The 18782-nt window shown below is 42.8% G+C and overlaps 1 protein-coding gene and 1 long non-coding RNA gene across 2 annotated transcripts in view; one reads left to right on the top strand and one right to left on the bottom strand.

Moving 5' to 3' along the window:
* Positions 1-919, bottom strand: part of LOC130362850 (uncharacterized) — a 51520-nt gene extending 50601 nt beyond the window's left edge. The window contains exon 1 of the long non-coding RNA XR_008891594.1: positions 481-919. This is a non-coding gene — a long non-coding RNA (uncharacterized LOC130362850). The remainder of the gene's footprint in view (positions 1-480) is intronic.
* An 80-nt stretch (positions 920-999) lies between these two features.
* Positions 1000-17824, top strand: ETAA1 (ETAA1 activator of ATR kinase). The gene is made up of 6 exons (XM_056567923.1): positions 1000-1355; positions 4905-5045; positions 7323-7399; positions 8539-8645; positions 9117-10915; positions 17329-17824. The coding sequence occupies exons 1-6, from the start codon at positions 1139-1141 to the stop codon at positions 17451-17453; spliced, it is 2466 nt and encodes an 821-aa protein (XP_056423898.1). The 5' UTR covers positions 1000-1138; the 3' UTR covers positions 17454-17824.
* Positions 17825-18782: the final 958 nt, after the last annotated feature.

The raw sequence follows: 18782 nt of genomic DNA, 5'->3' as shown, positions 1-18782 counted from the left end.
TATTACCTCCTATACCAGTGGTCTTCAACCTGTGGACCTCTAGATGTTGCAAAACTACAACTCCCAGCATGCCCGGACAGCCAACGGCTGTCCAGGCATGCTGGGAGTTGTAGTTTTGCAACATCTGGAGGTCCGCAGGTTGAAGATCACTGTTGGGTTCAGAATCTTTTTTTTTCTAGATTTTACACCTTTAAAATTGGGTGTGTCTCATATGCCGGTGCGTCATGTAGGGCGAAAAATACGGTAATCATCATTTTTATTGTTTTTTCTCCCTATTTTTCACTATTGCTACAATTCTTTCTTTTCTCTCTTTTTCTATATTCCACTATCCTTTGGGGACTGGTTATATAATTCTTATTATATACGCATTTCTCCTTACAATTAGGTCTTTTGGGATTTAGACCAATCCAGTTAACCTCAGGATAGATAACCTGAGTGAGCTAAACATACCTCTATTTTTTTTTATACTTATATACATACCTATATACATACTTTGAGATGTATCTATATCTATATATAGATAAAAGTCCAGGTTTGGCGGCACCTCAATATAAACCTGTAGTTTGATGCAGAGCAGCAAAAAAGCCCAGGTCAAGGGCCCACAGCTATCCACAAGAAAGAAGGTTGGCTGCAGCTCACAAAAATGAAGTTTCAAGTGATTTGATACCCTTTGCTTTGGAATGGAATAAAATCACTTGAAACTTCATTGTTGTGTGCTGCAGCCAACCTTCTCTTTATCTATCTATATCTAGTTTCATTTTTATTCTTTTGATGCAGATAAGTGCATCACTTTAACCCATAAAACAAATACATAAATGTGTTCTGTAGTCATCCAGTGTGGCCATAATGTGATTGGAGACCACACAGACCACCCTCCTGCACCCCGGCGCTGTCCATACAATGGACCTCGGCAGCGGAGGGGTTAACATCAGGGCCCGCAGGACGCACACTGTACGACGCCGTCAGCCAAGCTGCATGACGCAGCGCTGGAGTCACATGACCGCGCTGTCCAATCAGATCCATCTCCTGTCTCTCCGTCCGCCAATCAGCGCTCCGTACCAGGCAAGATGGCGGCGCCGTAGTAGTAGGCCTCGGTTGTACCGTTTCTGTGAATTAACGGACAAGTCCCGGGGAAAACATGGCGGGCCGGAGGAGGCAGCCCGCGGACAGGTCCCGCCACATCTGTGAAGACGGGGACGGCGCAGAAAAGAAAGTCCCCAAAGAACGAGCCGGAGAACATGACAGGGAGACCCCTAAAAAGACCAGCAAGAAGCTGTCCCGCACTACGAGGACCGGGGCTGCCCGCTCCAGCCTGTCCGCCCCCTCTGTGCCCCCCGGAAGTGAGAGAGAAGAGGGTAAATCGCTGCTTAGTACCGCTGTGTGTGTACGGGGCGGCTTCATCCTTGTCACGTGTTCAGAATCATAACTCCCAACATGTAGTTCTCATAAGCCTCAGCAGTTATGTCCCAGCTCCCCGGATTCCTCTGCCTCCAGGACAATGTTTCCCAACCAGGATGCCTCCAGGTGTTGCAAAACTACAACTCCCAGCATGCCCGGACTGCTAAAGGCTATCCAGGCATGTAGGGAGTGGTAGTTTTGCAACATCTGTAGGAATCCTGGTTGAAAACACTGCCCTAGGATGTCAGTGTTCACACTGTGGGTGTTTTATTGCATTTTTAACGTATTTTTTTGTTTTGATTGTAGATCTCACTGAGACACATGTGGAGGACACTAATCAAAACAGAAAACACACAAAATAAAAAACGCACAGCGTGAACACAGCCTATTTGCATAGAGATCTATTACATGCTGTATGGCTCTTTAACAGTCCCATTCAGGACTCTTGTAAAGCCGGTGACCTCAGCTGTGGCCGCCAACAAATCTGTAGGTCCTGATTTCAAATCAGAACATATCGGAGAAGCTTTCTCCACCAGTGTGCCTCCAGCTGTTGCAAATCTACAGCTCTGTGCCTCCAGCTGTTGCAAATCAACAACTCTGTGCCTCCAGCTGTTGCAAAACGACAACTCTGTGCCTCCAGCTGTTGTAAAACTACAACTCTGTGCATCCAGCTGTTGTAAAACGACAACTCTGTGCATCCAGCTATTGCAAAACTACAAATTCGAGAATGCCTGGACAGCCGTTGGCTGTCCAGGCATGCTCGGAGTTGTAGTTTTGCAACAGCTGGAGGCACACTGGTTCAGAGTCTCATCCCAGACTTCTCCGGGGGATCAGATCACTTTTAGGCCCCATTAGCACTACGGAAAGTCAAATTCCGTGCGGTTTCCACCTTGCAGCAGCCTCCTATTATTTTCAATGGGAGTTCTGCTGCCTAGTTCACACGCAGGAAGTTTCAACAAGTGATTGGATTCAGGTGGAAGGATGAACATGTTAAATTTTCTGGTCGAATCTGCCGGAGGATTGTCATTGTTTATTTCCGTGCTAAATTGCCGTAAACGGTAGCTTCAATTCCTGATCATTTTGAATGGCTGAAAAAAATCAGTGGGGAATTTCCTAACTCATTTTTTTAGTGTGAACATTACCCTATGAGACTAAATCAGTTGATGGTTAATTATGGCAGATTACACCCTGGTTGGGAAACACTAGTTCAGAGTCTAATCCAAGACTCTCCTTGGGGGGGGGGGGGGATCAGATCACTTTTAGGCCCTGTACACACTACAGAGAGTGTGCATGAAACCAATTACTTATGGAACTGAGCAGCAGAACTTCCATTGAAATCTTAAAGGAGAACTCCGGTGTGAACAAGGGGATAACAAATGTTTTTAAATTAACTGGTGGCAGAAAGTTAAACAGATTAGTAAATTACTTCTATTAAAAAAAAAATCTTAATACTTCCAGTACTTATCAGCTGCTGTATACTACAGAGAAAATTGTGAAGTTCTGACAACAGGGCTCTCTGCTGACACCTCTGTCCATGTCAGGAACTGTCCAGATTAGAATCAAATTCCCATAGAAAGCCTCTCCTGCACTGGACAGTTCCTGACACGGACAGAGGTGTCAGCAGAGAGCACTGGTGTCAGACTGGAAGGAACTTCACACATTTTTCTGTAGTATACAGCAGCTGATAAGTACTGGAAGGGTTAAGATGTTTAAATAGAAGTAATTTACAAATCTGTTTAACTTTCTGGCACCAGTTGATTAGAATTTCTTTTTCCCCCGCCGGAATACCCCTTTAAAAATTTACTCTCCGTGCTGTGAATGTGGCCTAAAAGTTCCAACCATGGTGCCTTCAGCTGTTGCAAAACTCCAAGCATGCATGGACGGCCGTTTTTATGTCCAAGCGTGCTTTGAGTTGTAGTTTTGCAAAAGCTGAAGGCACAGTGGTTGGGAAACGCTCATGAAGTCAGTGAATGGGATTCAGACTGAAGCTTGTATTCTGCAGATAGATGTACTTCTTATATAATACCTCCTTATATGATCAACATGGTGCCCTGCATATAAGAACACAGACTGCAAATTAAAGGGGGTATTCCAGGATTGTTTTTATTTGACTATGCTACAGGGGCTGTAAAGTTAGTGTAGTTCATAATATAGTGTCTGTACCTGTGTGTGACGGTTTTCTCACAATTCTTCTGTCATTATCCCCCCAATATTTATTTGTAACAGCATACAAAATAACTCAGGTCTCGGGATTTCCCAGGTTGCAGCGCGTTGAGACCTGACATCACTAGTCAGGTGATCAGAGGGAGCCTGTCCTGCTTCAATTTTGCAACAGCTGTAGGCCCCCTGATTAGAAAACACTGGGGGATATTTATCAAAGCTGTCTATGTCCCGCATTAATATAGACCAAACTACAGAGGGTTAGGCTGGATTATTGTGCGCCAAATTTATCAAAAGGCGCACGGCTCTTGAGCAATTCTGCGCACAGACTTTGAGATCTATGCTTTAGACTGTATTTAAACCTGCTCCAACATGGTCTGACATTTCGGCGTACTTTCAGCCGATGCGACTTGTCACTTTTGATAAATTCAGCACCAATGCATTTTCCAATGCATTTCCGTCTAAAATAGACTAGAATGCATCATGTTCTAAAAATCCTCTAGAGCAAAAGTCGCAAAAAAGTGGCACATATTTAGACTGCGACTTTCTGTGCGACAAATTAAGACAGGAAAAAACAGTCTAAATCCTCTGATAAATATCCCCCACTGTGTTTCAATGGGTGGGGTGGCTGATGTGTGGGAGGAAAGAAAGTGACCTGAACTTTCAAGCATGGAACTGTGGGATGTGTAGTTTAGAGAACAAAATCCAACAGGAAATACCCAGTTCTGGCAGGTAAGTATTAAAATCGCCTTATGGTAGATAACCCCTTTAAGACGACCTTTAAGACTAGACTCCATCTAGTCTGTCTTTAATTTATTTAGGATAGATATAGGTGTGCCCCAGAAAGGTTTAAAACATCATTGTTATTTACAAACTTTTGACATGTTGCCCAGACATGGCAAAAGTTTAGATCAAGGGTCTAACTCCTGAGACTTGCTGTGTTCGTGAATAATAGCCGGCTGAAGTGCGCAGCAGTAAGCTTCACTCTCAGTTGTCTGATCCGACTCTAATAGACTAATGCAGTGATATAATCAGATTTGATTAACAGCCGGTGAGTAGAGAGCACTGCCGCACACTTTCTCAGCTATTACTGATTATCACAGTGGGTCTTGAGACTGAGACCCGCTGCAATGTAAACTGTTGACATGTTAAAAATGACAGTGATGCTTAAAAATTTGCTGCTAAATACTTAGGTATTGTGTCCATAGCATTACATTTGTGATGTTTATGACCATTTCAATCCTTCTATAACAATTCAGATGTATGTGTTGACAGGCTGTTAAGTGCTGTCACCCATAAGCTATCATTTTAGATTAATTGTTTTTCTTTTTTTTTTTTACATACAGAACCATGTCAGAGTAAGAAGACTCCAAAGCAATTCTCCAGATACCAGCCATGGACATTAACCTTAAATTCTCCATCAAATGATGGGGATCAGCAGCAGGAAATTTTCTGGGACCCTCATTCACCAACGACCTTTAAATTAGGTAAAAGCAAATGTAAAGCCCTGTTCACATCTGCATTGTGGTTAAAGGGGTACACTGGCCCTAAGACATCTCATCCCCTATCCATAGGATAGGGGATAAGATGTCTGATCGCAGGGGTCCTGCCGCTGGGGACCCCCGCAATGTTGCATGCAGTACCCACTTGTGGGAGCTTACGCAGCGCTGCAGCCTCCGAGTCTGCTGGGTCACAACTACAGGGTCGGAGTATCGCGACATCACGACTCGGCATGCAACATTACGGGGGTCCCCAGCGGCAGGACCCCCGCGATCAGACATCTTATCCCCTGTCCTTTGGATAGGGGATAAGGTGTCTTCGGGCTGGAGTACCCCTTTAACACCATAAATAGAACCAACAAAACAGTGTACTCTTAGTAGCAGCTGCACACTGTACTGCGGCATTGTCCCATTACATACGGGGACAATGTATAGTTGTCTATGAGAATTTTCAGAAACAGCCCGGCATCATAGGTAATCTCTTTTGGACAAGATTAAATTTTTTGTCTTCCCAAAGGCTAAATATGTCAATGCTTCCCAGTTATCAGTTTATTCATACATATTCAGTAGGAATAGCTGAGAAATGCTTTTCCTAGAGTTCCAATATAAGCTGCTTTAGAATTTTATGGAGAATACATGTAATACCTACAATCATGGCAGGAAAGGTGATGGTCCTCTTTCTGTTACATTTCCTTTGGATGTTGTCACCACATTTGTCCTGCAGTTTGTGCACATTCCTATAAGGCAGTGTTTCCCAACCAGGGTGCCTCCATCTGTTGCAAAACTACAACTCCCAGCATGCCCGGATAGCCTCTGGCTGTCCGGTCATGCTGGGAGTTGTAGTTTTGCAACAGATGGAGGCACCCTGGTTGGGAAACACTGCTATAAGGAGTAGGCTTTGTTTGCTCATGCACTGTTGTGTCTGGACAACTCTCTGCATTGCTGTTGAGTTGAATAAATAATCTCTGGCTCATACCCCCTACCGTTTGAGCATTCTTCCTATGCTGCTGTAAAATGATCAGTGGAGTGTAGGGCTGGGCGGTATATCGGTTCATACCGAATACTGAAATTTTTGTGCTGCACGATATGAATTTTTCCCATACCGCAATACCGGTTTGGCCCCTCCCCCTCGGTAATGAATGAATTATCAGCCCAGCGCTGCGCTGTCCCCACATCGGGGAACTAATCATATGTGACCCGCGAGCGCTGTTCTGCCCCCCCCAATTAATTATCAGCCCAGGGCTGCGCTGTTCCCATTGGGGTAAATACTCACATATCACCCGCAAACGCTGCCCTCCTCGTCCTCCTGTTTGTTGCGGGCCGCCGGCGCTGACACTCTATACTGTGCGCTGTATCCCTATGCCCGGGCTGCAAAAGATAAACAAAATAAACTTTAACTCACCTTCCCCGTCGGTCCGGTCCTGCTTCCTGGGGACGGGAACGTCGGACAGCTGTCAGCCTATCACCGGCCGCAGCGATGTTCCGTCTCGGCCGATGATAGGTTGAGCGCACTGTCATGTAAGAAGCCTGCTGGCCGAGCCGGAACATCGCTGCGGCTGGTCATAGGCTGACAGCTGTCCGTCGTTCCCGTCCCCAGGAAGCAGGTCCGGACCGACAGGAGAAGATGAGTTAAAGTTTATTTTGTTTATCTTTTGCAGCCCGGGCATAGCGATACAGCGTACAGTATAGAGTGTCAGCGCCGGCGGCCCGCAACAAACAGGAGGACGAGGAGGGCAGTGCTTGCGGGTGATATGTGAGTATTTACCCCAATGGGGACAGTGCTGCCCTGGGCTGATAATCAATTTTGGGGGGGGGAATACAGTTATATACCGTGGAACCGCCATAAGTTACACAAATACTGTGATGCACATATTTGGTCATATTGCCCAGCCCTAGTGAAGTGCACCTCTATAGATCTAATGGACTGTGAACTGATAAAGCTTGAGATATGATAAACAGAGCGGTGTCGCACACTACTGATGCTGCATACATCACTGTATAGTGGCACTGGAAACACACACACAGCTTAGTACCACCTGAGGCACTGCATGTGGATACTGAAGTTTTGAAATTGGAATAACCCCAAGAGGACACTTGTTTTCTTCTTCAATATTGATTGTGGTGGATAAGAGGTTATATAACAGAGATCTGAAAATGCATTGGTCTGGTTGTAGTAGATATTATCAAGGCTTGTATATTTATGTACATCCGTTAAGGACATAAGAATAAAATAAATTGAATATATATATATATTTATTTTTGTAGAAAATGGAAAGAAGAGACTGGCTGCAAACAAATATACAGTTGATATCTCAGATATTGTTAATAGAATTGCTCCGAAGGTAACTGTTCATTCTTTTTATCTTTTAGGGGATGTCTGGGAAAAGGCAACTTATCCCCTATCCAAAGGGAGGGGATAAGTGTCTGACTGCTGGTGGGGGCCGACTGCTGAGTCGATCTGCAATTTCCGGAATGGGCCCCGGCTCTCCGAGAGGAGCGTATGCTGCAGCCGCGATGTTCTCCATTCATCTGTATGGGAGCGACTGAGATGCTCGAGTGCTGTACTCGGTTCTCTTCAACACTCCTATAAAAATGAATGGACAGGATCTCGTTCCATAGATCGCAGGGGGGTTCCTGTGGATAGGGGATACGTTGTCTTTCATTGGGAAACCCCTTCTAAAGGTTTTTCCCATAAGGCACACTTTCTTCAGGACAGGTGATTGAGGGTCTGACTGCGGTTCCCCACCAATCGTGGTGCTTGGCTACCTTTTTTTCTTTTTTGTTATTTTAGCATGTATTTTATCTTTTGTTAGAATTTATCATTAAAGCACTAAAATCTCCACATCTGTTTTTATGGGAACTATAAAAGTCCAGTGTATTATTATTATTAGATGTGACTCCCTATATTAGTTATATTAGCAGATTTCAGTACATTTTGATGCTGTAATTCTGTCTATGGCTACAACTTGGGTTCTTATCTGCATCTGCAGATTCTTGTTGTGTTTGTAAAACAATGCAGGACTCCACTACATCTGTGTCTGCAGTTTCTGACTGACCCATTTATACAGCTAGTTCAAAAATATAGCTAATAGTTATTGTTTTAGGACTTTTACATTGTGGTATTAACAAGGAACAAGAGATCGATGACACCCACACAGGGATTACAGACCGGAAGTCCTAAATAGGGCTTCCCTAATATCATACAATTTTTTCATTGCAGTTTTTTAAGCAGATTTGGCCACTAGGGGAAAAAAAGGAACACTTTGCAATCACAAGGGATTGTCCAAGATAAGGAAAACATGGCTGCTTTCTTCTGACAATTATATTTCAGTGATTCTGGACAACTCCTCAATTCCATATTGTATGGACAAGCAAAGGGAGGGAGTGTGTGGAAACTTTCAGGTGGTTGTTTTCAGGTAGTTTTGCAAATATTCCTAGTTTTATGCATATATATATATAATTATATATTTTTTTTTTCTAGAATGAAAAGCCTTCAAGCTCTGATGCTGCATATCTTGGTTTTTGGATTGGAGAGAATGCTATACCGTGTACCCCCGTAGTAACCCGAACTAGAACTAAAATGCCCAGGTACATTGCTTGGTGGGAAGTAACTGTTGTTTTTTTTAATTTTGTTTATATATTTAGATATTTTATTTTATTTACAATGATTTATTGTCTATATCAGTGGTCTACAATCTGTGGCCCTCTAGATGTTGCAAAACTAAAATTCTCAGCATGTCCGGATAACATCCGCAACACAGTGCATTTCTTGCTTATTTTAAAAAAAGGTCTATGCCCCCCAACAACCATTTTTCACATAGATTTTTCACAGAATAAAGCACTCTTTTAGGTTGTTGCAGTAGAGAAGAATAAAGAGTGTCCATGCAAATGTGGGAACCTTTTGGTTATTCTCTTCTGCCAATTCTTTTATAGGTTATCGGAAACCTAGGTCTTGGTATTTTTAGGACGGTGCCAGTGCTCTGTCACCCACCAATCACATGTGCATGTTTATTTTCTATTTTATGACTTACCCTACTTTTTTGGTTTTTATTACTGTAGGTCAAGGATTTTACAGACAGAGGAAGAACTCATGAAATTGGCAAGGCTGTTGGACAATAACCTGGTGAAGCAAAAAGATCAGAGCGAGGAGCAGGCTGCCAATTCTGACGATGAAATGTTCAGTGGAGGCAACACTGGAAACAATGAAGATGATTCCTTCCTGGAAGACATTCCTGAAGGAGACGATATTGCCCATGTTCTTAAATCTGTTAGTCAGACATCTGCACCACAGAGGATCAGTCAGAAGTCTGTTGATCAGGAAGCTGAAGCTGCTTTTAATGCCCTATTTGATTCATCAACGCAGAAGTACAGTGGACATTTAAGCCAAGGTTTATCAGATGTTTCCACAAGTAGCTTGAACGATGCTCCAGTTAATGTGAGGAGCAATGTCAATGAAGTGACTGGGTACAATAGAAGGGAACCATGTCCAGAAAGCCTTAAAAAGTCAGAGCAGTCTAGTTTGGCTTCCAAATTCCCCACTAGTACATTTCAAGGTGTAAGAAAGTGTTCTGAGCAAAATAATGATAGAGAAAAGAAACCTGTCCAGTCAGTATCAAACAACCAAGATGACTTTGAGGATGACTGGGGCAATGATCTTCTTGAAGATGATTCTTTTATCATGCAGGTTACTCAAAATCCTGAACTTATTACTACTCCTAAAAATAGTATGGCTTCTAATAAAACCAATGCACTCCTTACTGGAGGGGAGGTTAAGTCATTGGCTATTTCTTCTACTTCTAGTAAGACTAATAATTTTAAGTTTGTGCCGAAGAAAGTAACTAGTGCATCTGAAGTTAAGACAAATAACCTATGTAGCACTGGAGGGACTAGTATTAATATATTTCAGGGTAATTCAAGGGACACAAATAATGCCAAAACCTTTGCTAGTACTCAAACTCTGGTGCCTTCAAAACCTCAGACAAATGTAGGAGGTCAGAATACAAAAAATAATGTCCATAACTTGGTGCCTGCAATACAAAGCACTTTGACAAAAGCCTCACAGAAACCAAGTGCCCAAACTGCGCCACAGAGCAGAGGGACAACGGTTACCAAAGACTCCATCCTGCATGATGAATGGAACGATCCTAAGTTTTCTGATGAAGTTCTTGATATGTTTTGTGAATCTGATAGCCTTTGGGAAGAGAAGGAGGATGACGACGATCTATTGTATCAAGTTTGTGATGATGTTGAAAAGTTAACTCAGGCTCAAGAAGTCAATGATGTAAACCTGAAGAAGGAAACTTCTCAGCTGCCAAGTTCAACTTGTCAAATGTTTGCAAAATCAGGCAACACAAGCCGGCAAAACAATTATGCAAGCCATGTTGCTGCGAGTTCCTTTTTGGGTTCAAATAAACTAAATATTCGAGGGGTTTCACCTGCCTCATTTAGTGGAAATTGTTCAAATACTTATCAGAACAGTTCTTTGCAGAAGTTCAACCAGACTTTTAGCAGATCCAATTCTGTGCCTTCGGGAATGGAGTGTAAAAACATAATTCCTGCCAGCACTCATACACAGAATCCAGTAAAGTCCCTGGATGCTTCATGCAGTGCAAAAGACACTTTAGCACCTTCTAAATATTCCTTTACAAGGGTAAAACCATCCCAGGTTACAACTGTTCATGTAGCACAGTCGGTTACTGGAAACCAGAGCGCTTATAATGGTCTTAATTCTCAGAGTTTTGGTGACGGCAGGAATGGCAGGGACACTATCGTGCAGTATAACTCTGGCAACATAGGCAAACCTCAGCAATCCTTAATAAAAAGACACCTTTCAGAGTCCACCATACAGTCTTCTAAAGGTATGAGGAAGAAAAAGTTGTTAGATGGGGTGAAGATGTTACACTTTGATATTCTGCTTTTTAGTTATCCTGTGTTTTTGATTATGCATGCTATTATGTAACTTACCAGTGTTTTAATGGATCATGGCTACTCGTCCCAGAAACAGCCGGGCACAGTCCCAGAAAATTGGGCACTTCTGTATGATTGAAAGCTTCAGGGACATCTTGCAGTCCTGTGTTCCCACCTTTGAGCATGTAATGCAAAGGACACCCCTGCATTTTACCTTTTTATGGTTTTGCACACAGTGGTTGGTAGGTCAGTGGGGTTCCAACCCCCAGGTTACTAAGCCAATGTTGGGAAGGAGGACTGGTTTTAGAGGTCTGGGTAAGTTTACACAGTGATGGGTTTATTTAGGGTAGGTTAAATTGACATGAACGAGTCTTTGATGTTTATGCAAGTGGGGCAATTTGTGTGACAGCTGGTGGGCCACTAATATTTACTGTGGCCCATATTCAGAAGGTTGTCCAGCAGTTGGCCCTCCACCTATATATCATTTGTCACCTATCCTAGGTAATAAATCTTTCTTGAACAAATATCCCTTTAAATATGATAAATGCTTCCATAATTCCATGTTGAAAAAAAAAGTATACAGAATTTTTTTTATACAGAAAAACCTAGGGAGGAATTTATCAAGCCAGTGCATGTCAAATATGCACAAGTTTGAGACTTTTTCAAACCTTTTCAAGTAGGCTTGGCACAAGTGTGCACCAAATATACTGCACTTTAGCTGAAATCTACATAATCTTTAAGTTTGCATAGATTTATAAGGCAGATTTATAAAGATGTAGGCCTTTCAATAAATCCAGTAACCCTGTAAGGGATAATGGATCTTTCTCATATCATGTCAAATTAAAGGACAACTGTCAGCCTGTTCACCCACACTAAACCTTGTACACACGGTTTTAGTGTGGGGGAACAGGAGTCTAACGAGGGGTCACTTACTTTAATATGCCCAGTAGGTCCTGAGATATGTCCCCCAGAAGATCTGCTGAATTCAGTTAATCACGCACAGGGGATTGGGCTCCTCCCACTCAATTTTTCATATTCATTGTCTGTAACTCCACATTCTAGTTAAGTTACAATGAATTAGGGATCGACCGATATTGAGTTTTTAGGGCGGATACCGATAATCTGTGAACTTTGAGGCTGATAGCTAATAACTTATACCGATATTCCGGTACGCCGCAAGAGCCAGAAGTTGCGTGGACCCCGGGAACAGGTAACTATAAAACCAGTGATGGGGGAGGCAATGGGGCGGCGGCGGTCTCTGGCCCGGTGGTGCGGGGCATTATCTGCATATCGGCAAGGTAATTGCCGATACCGATAACGTCCAAAGTTGTGAATATCGGCCGATAATATTGGCCAAACCGATAATCGGTCGATCCCTACAATGAATATGTAAATTGAGTGGGCGGAGCCCCTCCTTCCTGGTGAAGTGGAGTCACAGAGAAGGAAAATTTTAATTGAGTGGGCGGAGCTCCCTGTGCGCGATTCACTGAATTCAGTAGAGGCTCTTCTGGGGGACATATCTCAGGACCTACTAGGCATATTTTAATTGGCACTGTCATTAAAACTAATTTTTGCTATTGCACTCCTTATGGTAAATCTTTCTAATGTACTTTGTTTGAAAAAAATTAAGTTTTCTATGTTTTATTTGTGTGTAAAAAAGCTGCCACTAAGTTTCCCTACTTGTCCTGAGCACATTTCGTCCTCATCTCTTGCACAGACTTTGGACTCCTTGGGGGGGAGGGGTGTATGGGGGGGGTGCAGCCTTAGCCAATCATAGCTAATCTCACACTGAACTGCTCTGGGCTATGTGTAGGGAGAGAGTTCTCCCCTGTATGACTTCAGATGATGTCATGTCTGCTTGGGAACGCCCCTTCACAGTCTGTGAATCTCACTGAGACTGAGCAGAAAATACAGAGCAATATCAAGATAAAAAAATATATAAAAATAAAGGCAGGGGGTGGTTTATCCTGATGGGGGCAGTGAACTGGGGGGATTATAAAATAATAAAAAAAATCATAACGTACTCTTTTCATGTACGTCACCCCCTTGTTGGACTCCTGGTCTCCCACACTATAACCCAGGGTATTGGGTTTAGTGTGGGTAAACAGCCTGACAGTTTTCCTTTAAAACAGCACTTTTATTATACACTAAACAATAATATAGGATGAGTGAGTGATAAGGGGATTTAAAGCACAGTCCCTATGGTCTCAATGATTGTATGTACCACTCAGTTTTATGGTCCTGCTAGTGACACAACCTCTAGAATTCAGCTCAGTCACATGCTGCTTAATAGCCAGATTACATTTTCAATTTATTTCACTTATATATTGGTGACTATTAGCATGTATTTAGAGTCTAAAGTAAAGTTACACTTACATTGATGTGATCTAAGGTGATACAAGGTGCTCAACTCCAAGTGCAGTTGTGCACCTATGTCGGAGTAGAGGACCTGCACCTATGGATCACAATGTGGTTTCCCAACTGTGGTTAATGTAAACAATGACATTAGCTAATCCTCAAAACTGATGTAAAATTGAGCCAGTATATCCTTATATGAAGGACACACTTGAGCCCGCACACAAACCCCAAGGTTTCTCAAATGGTGCTGGTCCTATCAACTAACCTACCTGGCCAGATAAATAAAACCAGGAACCAAATTACGGTAGCCATTGGCCCGACTTGCAGATTGCTCCTCAGTCACCTCCAGTGTGAATCTAAGCACACATACAATGGGAGGGAGTAGATAAGCTACAAGCCTCACCCTGGTTGGTTCATTTATAGCCGGCCTCACAGGTGAAACCCTAATGCTACCCAGAAAGTTAAAAGGGTGCATTAGTATAAGCCCTAAGCAAAGACATAACGGCTTATATTTGCATGAACGTAGTTATAGCAGGAAAACTCAACCCCAAGTTCAGTTGTGCACCTTTGCTGGGGCGGAGGTCCTGCACTTGTAAACCGTTGCTAAGGGCGATCCCCAGCAAAAAGTAGAGTTACACATGTTAGTTCCTTAAAGAGAGCTACTAAAAGTACCTTATATGCCCTAGAAACTGATGTGCACCACAGTCATGGGCACACTAATGGGGCATCCACCACCTATTTAAGAAACCACCTCTGCTTGAGTAGTGTATGTTATAAACTACAGAGATAAAGGAACTGCAATATAAATTCAGAAACTGTCACACTCCAACATGTTTCACCACTGACACTGCGGCTTTCTCAAAGAGAACAAACTGGCATCATTCAAGGAGAACATGCTCTCAGTTTGTTCTCCTTGAGAAAGCCACAGTGTTAGTGGTGAAACATGTTGGAGTGTGACAGTTTCTGAATTTATATTGCAGTTCCTTGGTATCTCTAGCATACACTACTCAAGCAATGGGGTTGCTTAAATAGGGAGCAGATGCCACATTAGTGTGCCCTTGACTTTGGTGCAGAACAGTTTCACGGGCATATAAGGTGCATCTAATAGCCCTCATTAAAGGGGTACTCCGGTGGGAAACTTTTTTTTTTTTTTTTAAATCAACTGGTGGCAGAAAGTTAATCAGATTTGTAAATTACTTCTAATCCTTCCAGTACTTATTAGCTGCTGAATACTACAGAGGAAATTATTTTCTTTTTGGAACACAGAGCTCTCTGCTGAATCCTGAGCACAGTGCTCTCTGCTGACATTTCTGTCCATTTTAAGAACTGTCCAGAGTAGGAGAAAATCCCCATAGCAAACATATGCTGCTCTGGACAGTTGCTAAAATGGACAGAGATGTCAGCAGAGAGCACTGTGCTCGTGATGTCAGCAGAGAGCACTGTGTTCCAAAAAGAAAAGAATTTCCTCTGTAGTATTCAGCAGCTAATAAGTACTGGAAGGATTAAGATTTTTTTAATAGAAGTAATTTACAAATCTGTTTAACTTTTTGGCACCAGTTGATTATACAAAAAAAAAGTTTTCCACCGGAGTACCCCTTTAACCTCTTAAGGACCCATGACGTATGCGTACGTCATGAGTCCCGGTCCTGCGATATAACGCGGGGTCACACGGTGACCCCGCATTATATCGTGGCGGGCCCGGCGTCATAGTGAAGCCGGGACCTGCCTCTAATAGCGCGTGGCACTGATCGCTGTGCCGCGCGCTATTAACCCTTAAGCCGCGCGGCTAAAAACGAAAGTAAAAGTGCCCGGCTAGCTCAGGGAGCTGTTCGGGATCGCCGCGGTATAATCGCGGCATCCCGAACAGCTGTAGCACAGGAGGAGGTCTTCTTACCTTCTCCTGTGCTGTCCGATCGCCGAATGAATGCTTCAAGCCTGAGATCCAGGCTTGAGCATTCAATCGCCGAAAACACTGATTGATCCATTCCTATGGAGATGGATCAATCAGTGTAAAAGATCAGTACATGCAATGTTATAGCCCCTTATGGGAGCTATAATGTTGCATAAGAAAAGTGTAAAAAAATCATTAACCCTTTCAATTATCCCTTCCCCTAATAAAAGTTTGAATCACCCGGCATTTCCAAAAATAAAAAAAAACATTATGTAAATAATAATAAAAATAAACATATGTGGTATCGCCGCGTGCGGAAATTTCCGAATTATAAAAAATATACCGCTTTTTAAACCGCCCGTTCAATGGCGTACGCACAAAAAAATTCCAAAGTCCAAAATAGCGCATTTTTGATCACTTTTTATACCACTAAAAAGTGATCAAAAAGTCTGATCAGAACAAAAATGGTACCGCTAAAAACTTCAGATGACGGCACAAAAAATGAGTCCTCAAAGGGCCCTGAACACAGAAAAATAAAAAAGTTATAGGGGTCAAAAGATTACCATTTTAAACGTATACATTTTCCTGCATGTATTCATGATTTTTTTAGGAAGTGATACAAATTCAAACCTATACAAGTAGGGTATCATTTTAACCGTATGGACCTACAGAATAAAGATAAGGTATCATTTTTGACAAAAAATGTACTGCGTAAAAACAGAAGACCCCAAAACTTACAAAATAGTGTTTTTTCATCAATTTTGTCGCACATTGATTTTTTTTCCCGTTTCACCGTAGATTTTTGGGTAAAATGACTAATGTCATTACAAAGTAGAATTAGTGATGCAAAAATTAAGCCATTATATATAATTTTAGGTGAAAATTTTTAAGAGTTATGATTTTTTAAAGTTAAGGAGGAAAAATTGAAAATGAAAAAACGGAAAAAGCCCAGGTCCTTAAGGGGTTAAAGGGGTACTCCGCCCCTAGAAATCTTATACCCTTATCCCCGTTACGGATGACTAGTGATGTGTGCCGGCACGGCTTGTCCCATAAACCTGCATTGAGGGGGTGTGGCCATGATGTCACGAGCCTACGGCGCTGCAGGGAGATCACGGCGGGCAGCGATGTCTAGGGGCGGAGTACCCCTTTAAGGAACTAACACGTGTAACTGTACTTTAGGGTACATTCACATGAGTGGATCCCCAGCGCATATTACGCTGCGAATCCGACGCTGAAGGACCGTGTATGCTGCCTTTACAGGTGCTTGCTCGGAGCGGCAATCCGCCGCTACGAGCAGGCACACTGCGATGTGTGAGTTGCTGAGCGCATGCGCAGTATACTCTCACGTCGCGGCTGCTCTCGGCCTAGCTCATTGAGCAGGGCGAGCGGCTGCGATGTGTGCGAGTACACCGCGCATGCAGTGTGTCTGCTTGTAGAGGTGTATTGTTTAGTGTATAATAAGTTTTGTTTTAATATGAGACGGATCCATTAAGCCTTACGGGGTTTTACCATTGCACATGTGTTGCATAAATCCAGCGCAGTTGATGCTACGTGGACTTTAAGGTAAGGCTGGTATATGAAATGCCAGTTATAATAAATGCCCATCCTGCCCCATATGTTGGAATAATGGTAATGTGTGGGGTATTAAAAGAAGTTTTACTGGACATTTGTTTGATGGCCTATTTGTAGCCTAGGCCATCCCTACCCTAATGGTGGGGGGTCCAACAATCAGTTATTTATGGGGCCTTGGCGCTTCAGTAGCTTCTTGATTTTGTAGCTGACAGTTTACAGCTTTTCCCATTCACTTCACTTTATTAGGATGAGCTACATTACTAGGTACAGGTGCTGCCGAATGTAAAGAGCTGTGTCTTGGTAAAAGAGAAGAGGTCACAGTCCTCTTATGAACACTGCAACACCCTTAGTCAGCTGATTGGGGGTGGGGGAGGGTTGGTGCAAGAAATAAGACCGACCCACTGATATTGATGACCTATGAATAAAAAAGGCCTGAAAAATTTGTTTTGAGTATCAAAAAATAGAACTAGTGAATATCTTAGTGAAGAAAATGCCAATTGCTTTACTAATCTGAAGGTCTTCTTTGTGTTTTCTTTACTCCAGTCTTTGTATCTGAAGACAAAAGTAAGAAATGTTCGATGGAGGAGATTGAGAGGAAGAAACAAGAAGCTTTGGCCAGGAGAAAAATGAAAGTCCGGGCATCCTCCAGTGACACAGTGCCATCTTAGTCTTCTCATTCTGTTGTATTGGATATTTTGTTTAGAACTGCAATATAATTTCTCTGAGAGAAACTAAAGTTGAATTCACAGGAAACACTATTTTTATTATAGTTTGTTGTAAAATGTTTACAGTGTTAAACTATATTTGTATTTTTTGTATAATAAAGTGTCCTGTTGTGTTCAGGAATAAACCATGGGAGCTTGCATTGATCATGTTCTCATAAAACGCTCCTGGACACGGTTTTCACTCCAAGACTTTTGTTTTGTGACCAATTTTTTCATGTATTAACCAGTTCTCATGTAAATAAATTTAATCTAGTTTCTGGTATTAAATTTGTCAAATAAATTAATAATTTACTGACCTGACTTGGCACAAATCTCTTTCAGAACGCTCAAAAAAGGTTTGTGAACCTGTATACAGTGGGGATCAAAAGTTTGGGGACCCCAGGCAAAGATTTGTACTAATGTGCATAAAGAAGCTAAGGAAAGATGGAAAAAGCTCCAAAAGGCATCAAATTACAGATTAGACATTCTTATAATATGTCAGCAAAAGTTAGATTTTATTTCTGTCATTTACACTTTCACAATAACAGAAAGCAAAAAAATAGCATCTGCAAAAGTTTGGGCACCCTGCAGAGTTAATATCTTGTACTGCCCCCTTTGGGAAGTATCACAGCTTGTAAATGCTTTTTGTAGCCAGCCAAGAGTCTTTCAATTATTGTTTGAGGTATCTTTGCCCATTCTTCCTTACGAAAGTCTTCCAGTTCTTTGAGATTCCTGGGCTGTCTGTCACGCACTGCTCTTTTAACCTGTTCAGGACACCGGGTGTATTCATACGCCCTGCATCCCGAGTCCTTAAGGACGTGGGGCGTATGCATACACCCGGGGGAATTCCGGTCCCCGCTGCTAGCCGGTTGGGGACCGGACCGGAATGCCTGCTGAAATCATTCAGCTGGCATCCCGGCACATCGCCCAGGGGGGTCCTGAGACCAACCAAACCCAACCCCCCCCCCCCCCCCGCATGTCGGCGATCGCAGAAAATCGCATGTCAATTCAGAAATGCGATTTTCTGCTATTCCGGGCTGATCGGGTCTCTGGTGACCCGATCACCCGGAAAATAGCGATGATCGGAGCTGTCAGTGATAGCCCCGATCATCTTGAGGGCTAGGAGTGAGGTCGCAGTGCTGCGATCACCTCCTATCCCCTGCCATTGGTCAGAACTGATTCTGACCAATGGCAGAGCAGGACCCCCCTGTCAGGCCCAAGGCCTGATTATGGAAACATTTGTGTTTTATAAGACATGGGTGAGGGGTCATTCAGATGGTGTATCCTTTGTTT

This window comes from Hyla sarda, chromosome 3 (assembly GCF_029499605.1).
Source record: "Hyla sarda isolate aHylSar1 chromosome 3, aHylSar1.hap1, whole genome shotgun sequence".
Lineage (NCBI taxonomy): Eukaryota > Metazoa > Chordata > Amphibia > Anura > Hylidae > Hyla > Hyla sarda.
Note: the sequence above shows the minus strand (reverse complement) of the source record. Positions and strands in the feature narration are given on the sequence as shown.